The 12723-nt window shown below is 38.3% G+C and overlaps 1 protein-coding gene across 1 annotated transcript in view; it reads right to left on the bottom strand.

Moving 5' to 3' along the window:
* Positions 1 to 12723, bottom strand: part of DNAH8 (dynein axonemal heavy chain 8) — a 338470-nt gene that overhangs the window by 204673 nt on the left and 121074 nt on the right. The window contains exons 36-37 of the mRNA XM_059077211.2: positions 2190 to 2389; positions 11 to 164 (exon numbers count right to left, since the gene is read on the bottom strand). Coding sequence (XP_058933194.2) covers positions 11 to 164; positions 2190 to 2389 — 354 coding nt within the window. The remainder of the gene's footprint in view (positions 1 to 10; positions 165 to 2189; positions 2390 to 12723) is intronic.

Below are 12723 nucleotides of genomic sequence, written 5' to 3'. Positions count from 1 at the left end.
CCATATTTACCTGAGGTAGCTGTTTGGCAATATCCCCACCTACAAAGACAGCTTCAAGATAAACCCAAAGGTTCTGGACTACTAGCCACTCTTCAATTATATCTGAGGAAGTGGACAATTTATACACCCAATTCTGGATATTTTTTTTTAATGGAGCATTATATCTAAAAAGTAAGAATGGAAAGATATTACATTTTAAGGAAGATTCAGAAAATAGTATGGCTTATAGCAAATAATAGGAGAAACATTCCTTTGACACTGAACATTTTTTCCTAAAAAAAAGGCAGCGCCTATTAAATTTCATACAGTTAATGAGATGTTTGCATTTTTATGAATGAAACATATAATTATAGTGATTTCACTTAATGGTCCCATGTATCAGTGATAAACTAAGAAGTTCACCAAGTTTTAAGCCACAGAGGTCCAGTAAAGGAATTGTGCTGGTTACTCCTCTGAGTAAAGGGAAAACAAGGAATAAGGTGGCTTTCCAAGTCTTTTGTGAACCAAATCCAAGTGGAAAATCACACAGAGGGTACTGTTGTTACTGGTCTATGGAACTACTACCACAAGGCCAGGGTCAAGCTTGAGGTCTGATGTCTACTACAGATGTGCTCTTCGCACCCACAGACTGCTAATTCCACCAGGCACTATGCCTAGATTCTGCAGCATTAATGATACAGAACTGCTATCTCTCAAAAGCCTGGTTCCTGTTTTTTCACCATCAGGGCTAGCTGAAGTGTTCATGAGAATACAAGGTGTCCAGAAAGCTGGGCACAACTAAGAAAGACAAGAAATAGAGTGGATGCCATGAGGAAGTGATGGGAAGATACTGGGGAAAGACCTAATTAACTACAGTTGAATTAAGAAGCTGACTTCAGTTTGTGGCAATGGCAAGTAGCTTTGAAGTTGTGTAGTGGAATTTCCCGGTGAGTGGCATTTGTTGAGTACAGTCTTAAAACTTTACTTGATCCAGGACAGGATGACTTGAAGGGGCTCACATGAAGAATGGGGTTCTTCTGGGAATAGTCTAATGCCTAAGTGTAACCCTTCACTTCTATGGAAGACTATGTTATACATGGAAGTATAAAAGGGTTGTACAAAAACTGCCCCAAGGAGGTAGATGAGTTGATCTGGCAGTAAGAGGCATTTTTCTCAACTCCCAATTTATAGTGTCCATCTGGCCATCAGTCTAGAGCTGAAAGGCAGTCAATATGCAAAAAAAAAAAACAAAAACCTTCAAGATCAATACACACAGACCAAGACGGTATGGAAGGGCATTTCAGGGAGTTGAAGCACTTAGATATTTGGAGCCAAAAATAATTTTGCACAGAATAAAAAAAAAATCATCTTTGATGGTATGTAACTTCCCAACAAGAAAAAGGGAGGTTTGAAATAAAATAAAATCACTAATGACCAGTTTTTGTCATTTGGCCAGGTACCTGCATTGCACAGGTAGGGTATTAGAATCCCCATGGACACTGACCTCTGTTAATGACCTCTGAGATAATGTGACATATTTCTTAGGTGTGTTAGGGTGAAGACCAGTTAAAAATTACTGGATAGTCAGCTAGGGGATTAGAGGTTGCAAATGCCAAGACAGTGTACTTAATCTGAGTCCCATTTCCTAAATCTGCGCTTGAGATAACAGTCACCTTCAAGCAGTTCAGTAGTCCAGTGATGGACATGTTGCCTCGTTTAGGCTGCAGTGGACCCAGCACAGATATGGCCACTTTTCACCATAAAAAATCCAAGTGTGTAAGTGTCAAGCCCTTCACTATACTCCTTCGTGTGTTGACAGCATACACTTCCTGGGCCATTGGTTGAACACTTGAGCAGGTTTAGCCAAGGAGGGCAATGATGAAAAATCAGAGAATGAGAAGAGAAAAGAGATAAAATGAAGATGTCATCTTGGTGGGGAGTCCAGATGTTCAGGAGGTAAGCTGCCAATTTGAGGGAGAATAATTAAGATGGGGCCCATCAGGAAACATAGGAAGGGGACATGAGTACCATAGAAGAGATGGAGGCCATGATTAGTAGGGAAAATAGGTAGTTCATGTAAGGACAGACAAGAGTCAACACTTTAGGTCAGAATCTTGTGTTGTGCCATAGCTACAAAACTCGGCTTTTATCTAAAATTATATAACCCTAAATACCAAATCAAAACCTTACCCTGAAAATTATAAAATTACCTGTTGCTTAGTAAGGAACCTAAGACCATTAAATTATCCTCCATCAAGGCGATAATCTCTCCCGATTCAGTTCCTTTGAGCAGCAGCTCTCCCTTTCCCTTAAATGCTGCAAAACTCAGGTTCTGGTTGGTCCAATTCTCAATCACCTGAGTCAGCTTGGCTTCAATATCCTTCTCCTTAATGGCAGATATGCAAACATCCTTCAGAAGGAAATCAAAGAATATGTCATGACATTTTCAATTACAAATTAAGTGCATTTAAAATCGGAATTTTTTAGCTTGGCCCTAGAAGTCACTGGGTCATTTTATGGCCAAGAAAACCAAGGCTCTAGATGATTGTGCTGCAAGTTCAAACAAGAACCTCCTGACACTCTGACTACTAGTTATTTTATTGTACCACCTACATGAGATAATGGAACTTAAATCATCATGTTCTTATTTATATTTTTGTTGGTGTTTTGCAGCCAAAATGGATATAATCACAGCTGCTCTATCTCAGCAGCTTGCTATGAGAAGCAAATGAGAATAGATGTGAGACTCTTTTGAACTCTTTAAAGTAACATATAAATATTGCTATATTCCTGCCTGTTCTGGCCCTAATATGAATATCTCACTTGATTAAAAGTTAATTCTATTTTTAATGGGTTTTTTTCTGTTTTTCTGAGAATCTTTGATATGAAAGTTTCACAAGAGAAAATAAAAGTAAGGTATTTACTGCAACATGCCTCAATTAATTTTCATACTTAGAATCACAGAAGCTCAGAGATGGGAAGGAATATAAAGGTGCAAGGAATTTCCACAAGTGATTATATTACAAATTAGAGTGTAGTAAGTGTAATAAGAGTGGTGTGAACTGTTGTGAGTTCTGAGGAGGAGAAATGACTTTTGCCTGCAGCAAGGAGGAAAGGCTTCATTGAGGAGGGAGCATCTGAGAATAAGTGTGATTCCAACAGGGGGAGGGAGAAGACATTTTACAGGAAGGGAAAAGGCTTCCTTTAGAGGCCATGGATGAAGTAACAGTAAGAATCCAGCTTGGCTAATAGCAGGGCATATGGGGTAAGGAAAACAGAATATACCAGTGTAGACAACACTGAGAGTCTGTTTGGAGTAAGAATAGTTAATAACTGAATCCCAGAATCCCTTGGACTTGCAAAATCAAGTTTTCAAAGCACAGCCTATGAATAGCTATACTCTTAAGTGTAAAAACCTACTTATATAAGAATGAGGTGGTCACCAAAGGTTTTTTAAACTCTTTATTTCCCTCAGTAGTATCTGAATGGCATTTATAAATAGGACAAAAATGCTTTGAAAACAAAACTTGTGGTGTGCATGTTGCTAAAAAGAGGCAAGGAGGTGGCAGAAAACTCAAAACCATACATTTAGGGGATATTTCTGGTCATGGGGTGGAGTTTTTGCCTCCAAAAACATAGAATAATGTACAAAACACAAAAAGAGAAGGTAAAAAACAAACACAGTAAGACTTAAAAACAAGGTAAACATCTCCATGAACTAGAAGTGAAAAAGCCATGCAAGCCAGGAGGTGGAGCTGAAGCCCAGGCCTGAGGGCTCTGGTCAGTGGGTGCCAACCCCTTGGCTCCTGTGGGACAGAGGAGACTAAAAGTGGCCTGTATGAAAGGGACCATCAGGACTATGGTCTAGATCCCTCCACTGTGGAAGGAGGCTGCCTATAGCTGCCATCTGGTCATCTAGATTAAATGAACCTAGGGATGTGGCGGATGGGGTGACAGATCCAGGTCCACAACCAGGACCTGAGACAGGTCAGCTCTGCCTGGATCTGCCCCACCACAGCAGAATAGGGGATGTAAACCACTATTGTAACAGCTGGCTCTGGACTTGAGGAGATGGGGGATGCAGGAAGAAGCCACAAAACCCCTAGACTCCTAAGGAAGGCTAAAATGCAGAAGGAGAAAAACAATTTAAACAAATTATAAAAGCCAAATTTTTTAAAGCTCACCACTCAAAATGAGTCCTCTAAAAAATAAAAATTGCAAAACCCTTGGGAATTCCCTGGCAGTCCTGTGGTTAGGACTCCACGCTTTCACTGCCAAGGGCCCAGGTTCAATCCCTGGTTGGGGAACTAAGATCTTGCAAGCCGCGTGGTTCAGCCGAAAAAAAAAGTGAAAAAAAACTTGCAAAATCCATGAAAAGAAATCCAATACTCAGAGAGATAGCTGACATAATAAACAATCAGAGTAAAACTCAGTCCAGGTGAAATTAATTTTATAGAACAATTTGAAAAATAATCTTTAATTATGGTTAATCTGGTGGCCTTGGAGTATGGGGGATAGAGATGAACTTATATTGGCCATGAGGTGATAATTTTGGAAGCAAGAGGATCCCTACTTTTCTCTGAAATTTTCCGTAATAAAAAATTTAAAAATAATTATGTTTAGGATGCTCAAAGAAATAAATGAAGAACTCTAAAGATTTGAGATTTATAGGCTTGAGAATACATAAAATGTTTGAGAATATATGTAGATTTAATAATCTATAGATCTAAGAATCTATAAAAAGGACAGAAAAAAATGTAGAAATGAAAAAAGAACAGGTGGTCACAAAAGAAAAAGAACTAAGTTCTAGATCAAGATGGTGACATAGGACGATACTGAACTCACCTTCTCCCATGGACACACGAAACCTACAGCTACATATGGAACTCAAAGAAACCCAAAAACTAGTTGAGCAACTCTTACACATTAGGTGAACAAGGAAAAACTCACATCAAAACTGGTAGGAGAAGCTGAGACAAAATCTCATGTTCAGCCGCACCCCTGGCCCAGGGACCCACAATCGGGAAGGAACCCACAGACCAGAGATTCTCCCTGAGGAGCAAACGATTTGAACTCCACATCAGGCACCCCAACTTTTAAGACCTGTACCTGAGAGGTGAGCACCCCAAAATTCAGGGCTTATGTCCATGAGACCCACAAGGCCATAGTAAACTGAGAAATAGTTCTTAAATGGCTTGTTTGTACTCACCCAACCCAGGGCCCAGCACAGAGACAGCTGACTAAAAAGCATCTAGTCTTTCTGTGAAAAAAAAAAAGGCCTATTTGTTTAATATGCAGATATACCCAAAGAGACTCACAACAAAACACGTAATTAAAGTGTCAAAAGTTAAAGACAAGGAGAGATCTTAAAAACAGCAAGAGAAACACAACTTGTTACATACAAGGGCACCCCATGCGACTATCAGCAGATTTTTCAGCAGAAACTTTGCAGGACAAAAGGGTGTGACAAAACATACTCAAAGTGCTAAAAGAAAAAAAACTGCGACCAAGAATACTGTATACGGTGAAGTTGTCCTTCAGAACTGAAGGAGAGATCAAGAGTTTTTTCAGACAAAGCAAAAGCCTAAAGGAGTTCATCACCACTACATGAGTCTTCTAAGAAATGTTAAAGGGACTTCTTTAGGCTAAAATGAAAGGATGTTAATTGGTAACAGAAAAATATATGAAAGTATAACTCTCACTGGTAAAGGGAAATAAATAATAAAGTTCAGAATACTCTAACCTTAGGCTGGCAGGTTGGAAGGCTCCAGGAATGTGCAGCCAGTGTGTGTAGGAGTGAATCTGCGAGTTTGCCAAGATGATTGAAAAAGCATGCCTGCACCCTCCAACCTGCACTATTACAATTGGGAGCCAAGCCTCAACCAGAAGTCCCTGAATAAATTCTACAAAAGCCATGTGACTGACAGGGTCTTGGTGCTTTGGCTGGGTGTCAGGCCTGAGCCTCTGAGGTGGGAGAGCCGAGTTCAGGACATTGGTCCACCAGGGACTTCTCAGCTCCACATGATATCAAATGGTGAAAGCACTCCCAGATATCTCCATCTCAATGCTAAGACCCAGCTCCACTCAATGACCAGCAAGCTACAGTGCTGGACACCCTATGCCAAACAACTAGCAAGACAGGAACACAACCCCACCCATGAGCAGAGAGGCTGCCTAAAATCATAATAAGGTCACAACACCCCAAAATACACCACTGGACGTGGTCCTGGCCACCAGAAAGACAAGAACCAGCCTCATCCACGAGAACACAAGCACTAATCCCCTCCACCAGAAAGCCTACACAAGCCACTGAACCAACCTTAGCCACTGGGGTAAGACACCAAAAACAATGGGAACTACGAACCTGCAGCCTGCAAAAAGGAGACCCCAAACACAGTAAGTTAAGCAAAATGAAAAGACAGAGAAACACACAGCAGATGAAGGAGCAAGGTAAAAACCCATCAGACCAAACAAATGAAGAGGAAATAGGCAGTCTACCTGAAAAAGAATTCAGAGTAATGATAGTAAAGATGATCCAAAATCTTGGAAATAGAATGGAGAAAATACAAAAAATTTTCAACAAGGACCTAGAAGAACTAAAGAGCAACAAACAATGATGAACAAGACAATTACTGAAACTAAAAATTCTCTAGAAGGAATCAATAGCAGAATAAATGAGGCAGAAGAACGGATAAGTGACCTGGAAGATAAAATAGTGGAAATAACTACCACAGAGGAGAATAAAGAAAAAGGATGAAAAACAATTGAGGACGGTCTCAAAGATCTCTGGGACAACATTAAATGCACCAATATTCGAATTATAGGGGTCCCAGAAGAAGACAAAAAGAAAGGAACTGAGAAAATATTTGAAGAGATTATAGTTGAAAACTTCTGTAATATGGGAAAGGAAATAGTCAATCAAGTCCAGGAAGCGCAGAGTCCCATACAGAATAAATCCAAGGAGAAACACGCCAAGACACATATTAATCAAACTACCAAAAATTAAACACAAAGAAAAAATATTAAAAGCAGCAAGGGAAAACCAACAAATAACATACAAGGGAATCCCCATAAGGTTAACAGCTGATCTTTCAACAGGAACTCTGCAAGCCAGAAGGGAGTGGCAGGACATATTTAAAGTGTTGAAAGGGAAAAACCTACATCCAAGATTACTCTACCCAGCAAGGATCTCATTCAGATTCGATGAAGAAATTAAAGCCTTTACAAAAAAGCAAAAGCTTAGAGAATTCAGCATCACCAAACCAGCTTTAGAACAAATGCTAAAGGAACTACTCTAGGCAGGAAACACAAGAGAAGGAAAAGACCTACAATAAAAAACCCAAAACAATTAAGGAAATGGTAACAGGAACGTACATATTGATAAATACCTTAAATGTAAATGGATTCAATGATCCAACCAAAAGACATAGACTGGTTGAATAGATACAAAAACAAGACCCATATATATGCTGTCTACAAGAGACCCACTTCAGACCTAGGGACACATACAGACTGAAAGTGAGCGGATGGAAAAAGATATTCCATACAAATGTAAATCAAAAGAAAGATGGAACAGCAAGTCTCATATCAGACAAAATGACTTTAAAATAAAGACTATTACAAGACACACAGAAGGACACTACATAATGATAAAGGGATCGATCCAAGAAGAAGATATAACAATTGTAAATACTGACGCACCCAACACAGGAGCATCTCAATACATGCGGCAAGTGCTAACAGCCATAAAAGGGGAAAGTGACAGTAACACAATCATAGTAGGGGACTTTTAACATCCCACTCTCACCAATGAACAGATCATCCAAAATGAAAATAAATAAGGAAACACAAGCTTTAAATGATACATTAAACAATATGGACTTAATTGATATTTATAAGACATTCCATCCAAAAACAACAGAATACACTTTCTTCTCAAGTTCATATGGAACATTCTCCAGGATAGACCATATCTTGGGTCACACATCAAGCCTTGGTAAATTTAAGAAAATTGAAATCGTATCAAGTATCTTTTCTGGCCACAATGCTATGAGACTAGATATCAATCACAGGAAAAATATCTGTAAAAAATAAAAACACATGGAGGCTAAACAATACACTACTTAATAACCAAGAGATCACTGAAGAATCAAAGAGGAAATCAAAAAATACCTAGAAACAAATGAAAATGAAAACCCGACGACCCAAAACCTATGGGATGCAGCAAAAGCAGTTCTAACAGGGAAATTTATAGCAATACAATCCTACCTCAAGAAACAAGAAACATCTTAAATAAACAACCTAACCTTACATCTAAAGCAATTAGAGAAAGAAGAACAAAAAATCCAAACCCCAAAGCTAGCAGAAGGAAAGAAATAATAAAGATCAGGTCAGAAATAGACAAAAAAGAAATGAAGGAAACAATAGCATACATCAATAAAACCAAAGGATGGTTCTTTGAGAAGATAAACAAGATTGATAAACCATTAGCCAGACTCATCAAGAAAAAAAGGGAGAAGACTCAAATCAGTAGAATTAGAAGTGAAAAAGGAGAAATAACAACTGACACTGCAGAAATACAAAGGATAATGAGAGATTACTACAAGCAACTATATGCCAATAAAATGGACAACCTGGAAGAAATGGACAAATTCTTAGAAAAGCACAACCTTCCGAGCCTGAACCAGGAAGAAATAGAAAATATCAACAGAACAATCACAAGCAGTGAAATTGTGACTGTGATTAAAAATCTTCCAAAAACAGAAGCCCAGGACCAGAAGGCTTCACAGGCGACTTCTATCAAACATTTAGAGAAGAGCTAACACCTATCCTTCTCAAACTCTTCCAAAATATGGCAGAGGGAGGGGAGAAACAATCGCAAACTCATTCTACAAGACCACCATCACCCTGATACCAAAACCAGACAAAGATGTCACAAAGACAGAAAGCTACAGGCCAATATCACTGATGAACATAGATGCAAAAATCCTCAACAAAATACCAGCAAACAGAATCCAACAGCACATTAAAAGGATCATACACCATGATCAAGTGGGGTTTATTCCAGGAATGCAAGGATTCTTCAATATACACAAATCAATCAATGTGATACACCATATTAACAAATTGAAGGAAAAAAAACATATGATGATCACTATAGATGCAGAAAAAGCTTGTGACAAAATTCAACACCTATTTATGATAAAAACCCTCCAGTAAGTAGTCATAAAGGGAATTTACCTCAACATAAAAAAGGCCATATATGACAAAAGCACAGCCAACATAGTTCTCAATGGTGAAAAACTGAAACCATTTCCACTAAGATCAGGAACAAGACAGGGTTGCCCACTCTCACCACTATTATTCAACATAGTTTTGGAAGTTTTAGCCACAGCAATCAGAGAAGAGAAAGAAATAAAAGGAATCCAAATTGGAAAAGAAGATGTAAAACTGTCACTGTTTGCAGATGACATGATACTATACATAGAGAAGCCTAAAGTTGCTACCAGAAAACTGCAAGAGCTAATCAATGAATTTGGTAAAGTAGCAGGACACAAAATTAATGCACAGAAATCTCTTGCACTCCTATACACTAATGATGAAAAACCTGAAAGAGAAATTAAGGAAACAGTCCCATTTACCACTGCAAACAAAAGAATAAAATACCTAGGAATAAACCTACCTGAGGAGACAAAACACCTATATGCAGAAAACTATAAGACACTGATGAAAGAAATTAAAGACGATACAAACAGATGGAGAGATATACCATGTACTTGGATTGGAAGAATCAATATTGTGAAAATGACTATACTACCCAAAGCAATCTACAGATTCAATGCAATCTCTATCAAACTACTAACGGCAATTTTCACAGAACTAGAACAAAAAAATTACGCAATTTGTATGGAAACACAAAAGACCCCAAATAGCCAAAGCAATCTTGAGAAAGAAGAATGGAGCTGGAGGAATCAGGTTCCCTGACTTCACACTATACTACAAAGCTACAGTAATCAAGACAGTATGGTACTGGCACAAAAATAGAAATATAGATCAATGGAACAGGATAGAAAGCCCAGAGATAAACCCACGCACCTATGGTCACCTTATCTTTGACAAAGGAGGCAAGAATATATGATGGAGAAAAGACAACCTCTTCAATAAGTGGTGCTGGGAAAACTGGACAGCTACATGTAAAAGAATTAAATTAGAACACTCCCTAACACCATACACAAAAATAAACTAAAATGTATTAAAGACCTAAATGTAAGGCCAGACACCCTAAAATTCCTAGAGGAAAACATAGGCAGGACACTCTATGACATAAATCACAGCAAGATCCTTTTTGACCCACCTCTTAGAGAAATGAAAATAAAAACAAAAATAAATAAATGGGACCTAATGAAACTTAAAAGCTTTTGCACAGCAAAGGAAACCATAAACAAGATGAAAAGACAACCCTCAGAATGGGAGAAAATATTTGCAAATGAAGTAACTGACAAAGGATTAATCTCGAAAATATATAAGCAAGCTCATGCAGCTCAATATCAAAAAAACAAACAACCCAATCCAAAAATGGGCAGAGGATCTAAATAGACATTTCTCTAAAGAAGATATACAGATTGCCAACAAATACATGAAAAGATGCTCAACATCACTAACCAGAGAAATGCAAATCAAAACTCCAATGAGGTATCATCTCATACCAGTCAGAATGGCCATCATCAAAAAATCTACAAACAATAAATGCTGGAGAGGGTGTGGAAAAAAGGGAACCTTCTTACACTGTTGGTCAGAATGTAAATTGATACAGCCACTGTGAAGAAAAGTATGGAAGTTCCTTACAAAACTAAAAATAGAACTACCATACGACCCAGCAATCCCACTACTGGGCATATACCATGAGAAAACCATAATTCAAAAAGAGTCATGTACCACAATGTTCATTGCAGCTCTATTTACAATAGCCAGGACATGGAGGCAACCTAAGATGAATGGATAAAGAAGATGTGGCACATATATACAATAGAATATTACTCAGCCATAAAAAGAAATGAAATTGAACTATTTGTAGTGAACTATGGACCTAGAGTCTGTAATACAGAGGGAAGTAAGTCAGAAAGAGAAAAACAAATGCTGTATGCTAACACATATATATGGAATCTAAAAAAAAAAATGGTTCTGATGAACCTAGGGGCAGGACAGGAATAAAGATGCAGATGTAGAGAATGGACTTAAGGACACGGGGAGGGGGAAGGGTAAGCAGGGACAAAGTGAGAGAGTGGCATGGACTTATATATACACTACCAAATGTAAAACAGATAGCTAGTGGGAAGCAGCTGCATAGCACAGGGAGATCAGGTCGGTGCTTTGCGACCAACTAGAGGGTTGAGATAGGGACGGTGGGAGGGAGACGCAAGAGGGAGTAGATATGGGGATATATGTATATGTATAGCTGATTCACTTTGTTATACAGCAGAAACTAACACACCATTGTAAAGCAATCATACTCCAATAAAGGTGTTAAAAAAAAAAGAATAGTCTAATGTTGTAAAAAGTGGTAGGTTAATCACTTATAAATCTAGTATGAAGGTTAAAAGACCAAATTAATAAACATAACTAAAGCTATAGTAATTTGTTAATGGATACATCAGATAAAAAGATGTAAACTGTGACACCAAACACAAAATGTGTTGGGGGGAGTAAAAATGAAGAGCTTTAGAATGCATTCCAACTTCAGTAGTTAGCAATTTAAAATAGACTGTCATAAGGACTTCCCTGGTGGCACTGTGGTTAAGAATCTGCCTGCCAATGCAGGGGACATGGGTTCGATTCCTGGTCCGGGAAGATCCCACCTGCTGTGGAGCAACTAAGCCCATGTGCCACAACTACTGGGCCTGTGCTCTAGAGCCCGTGTTCCACAACAAGAGAAGTCACCACAATGAGAAGCTCACGCCCCGCAGTGAAGAGTAGCCCCCACTTGCCGCAACTAGAGAAAGCCCATGCACAGTGACAAAGACCCAATGCAGCCAAATAAATAAATAAAATTTTTTTTAAATAGACTGTTATAAATATAAGTTTTTATATGTAAGCCTTATGGTAACCACAAAGCAAACACCTATAGTAGATAGTAGATACCCAAAAGATGACGAGAAAGGTATATAAGCATACCACTATGGAAAAATCATCAAATAACAAAGGAAGAGTGCGAGAAGAAGAAACAAAGGAATTACAAACAGCCAAAAAACAATTAGCAAAATGACAAGTACATAACTATAATAATTATTATAAATGTAAATTGACTAAATTCTCCAATCAAAAGACAGAGAGTGGCTAAACGGATAAAAAACAAGACCCATCTATCTGCTGCCTACAAGAGACTCACTTCAGATGTAGGACACACATAGTGAAGGGATGGCAAGAGATATACCACGCAAACAGAAACCAAAAGAAAGCTGGAGTAACTATACTTATATCAGACAAAACAGTCTTTAAGACAAAAACTATAATAAGAGACAAAGAAGATCATTATGTAACAATAACACTATGTCAATCCAAGAAGAGGCTATAACATTTGTAAACATTTATGCACCCAACATAGGAGAACTCAAATATATAAAACAAATATTAACAGACCTAAAGGAAGAAATAGACAGCATTGTAATAACAGTAGGGGACTTTAATGCCCCACTTTCATCTATGGATAGATCACCCAGACAGAAAATCAATATGGAAACACTGGCC

The sequence above is a fragment of the Kogia breviceps genome, chromosome 10, assembly GCF_026419965.1.
Source record: "Kogia breviceps isolate mKogBre1 chromosome 10, mKogBre1 haplotype 1, whole genome shotgun sequence".
NCBI lineage: Eukaryota > Metazoa > Chordata > Mammalia > Artiodactyla > Physeteridae > Kogia > Kogia breviceps.
Note: the sequence above shows the minus strand (reverse complement) of the source record. Positions and strands in the feature narration are given on the sequence as shown.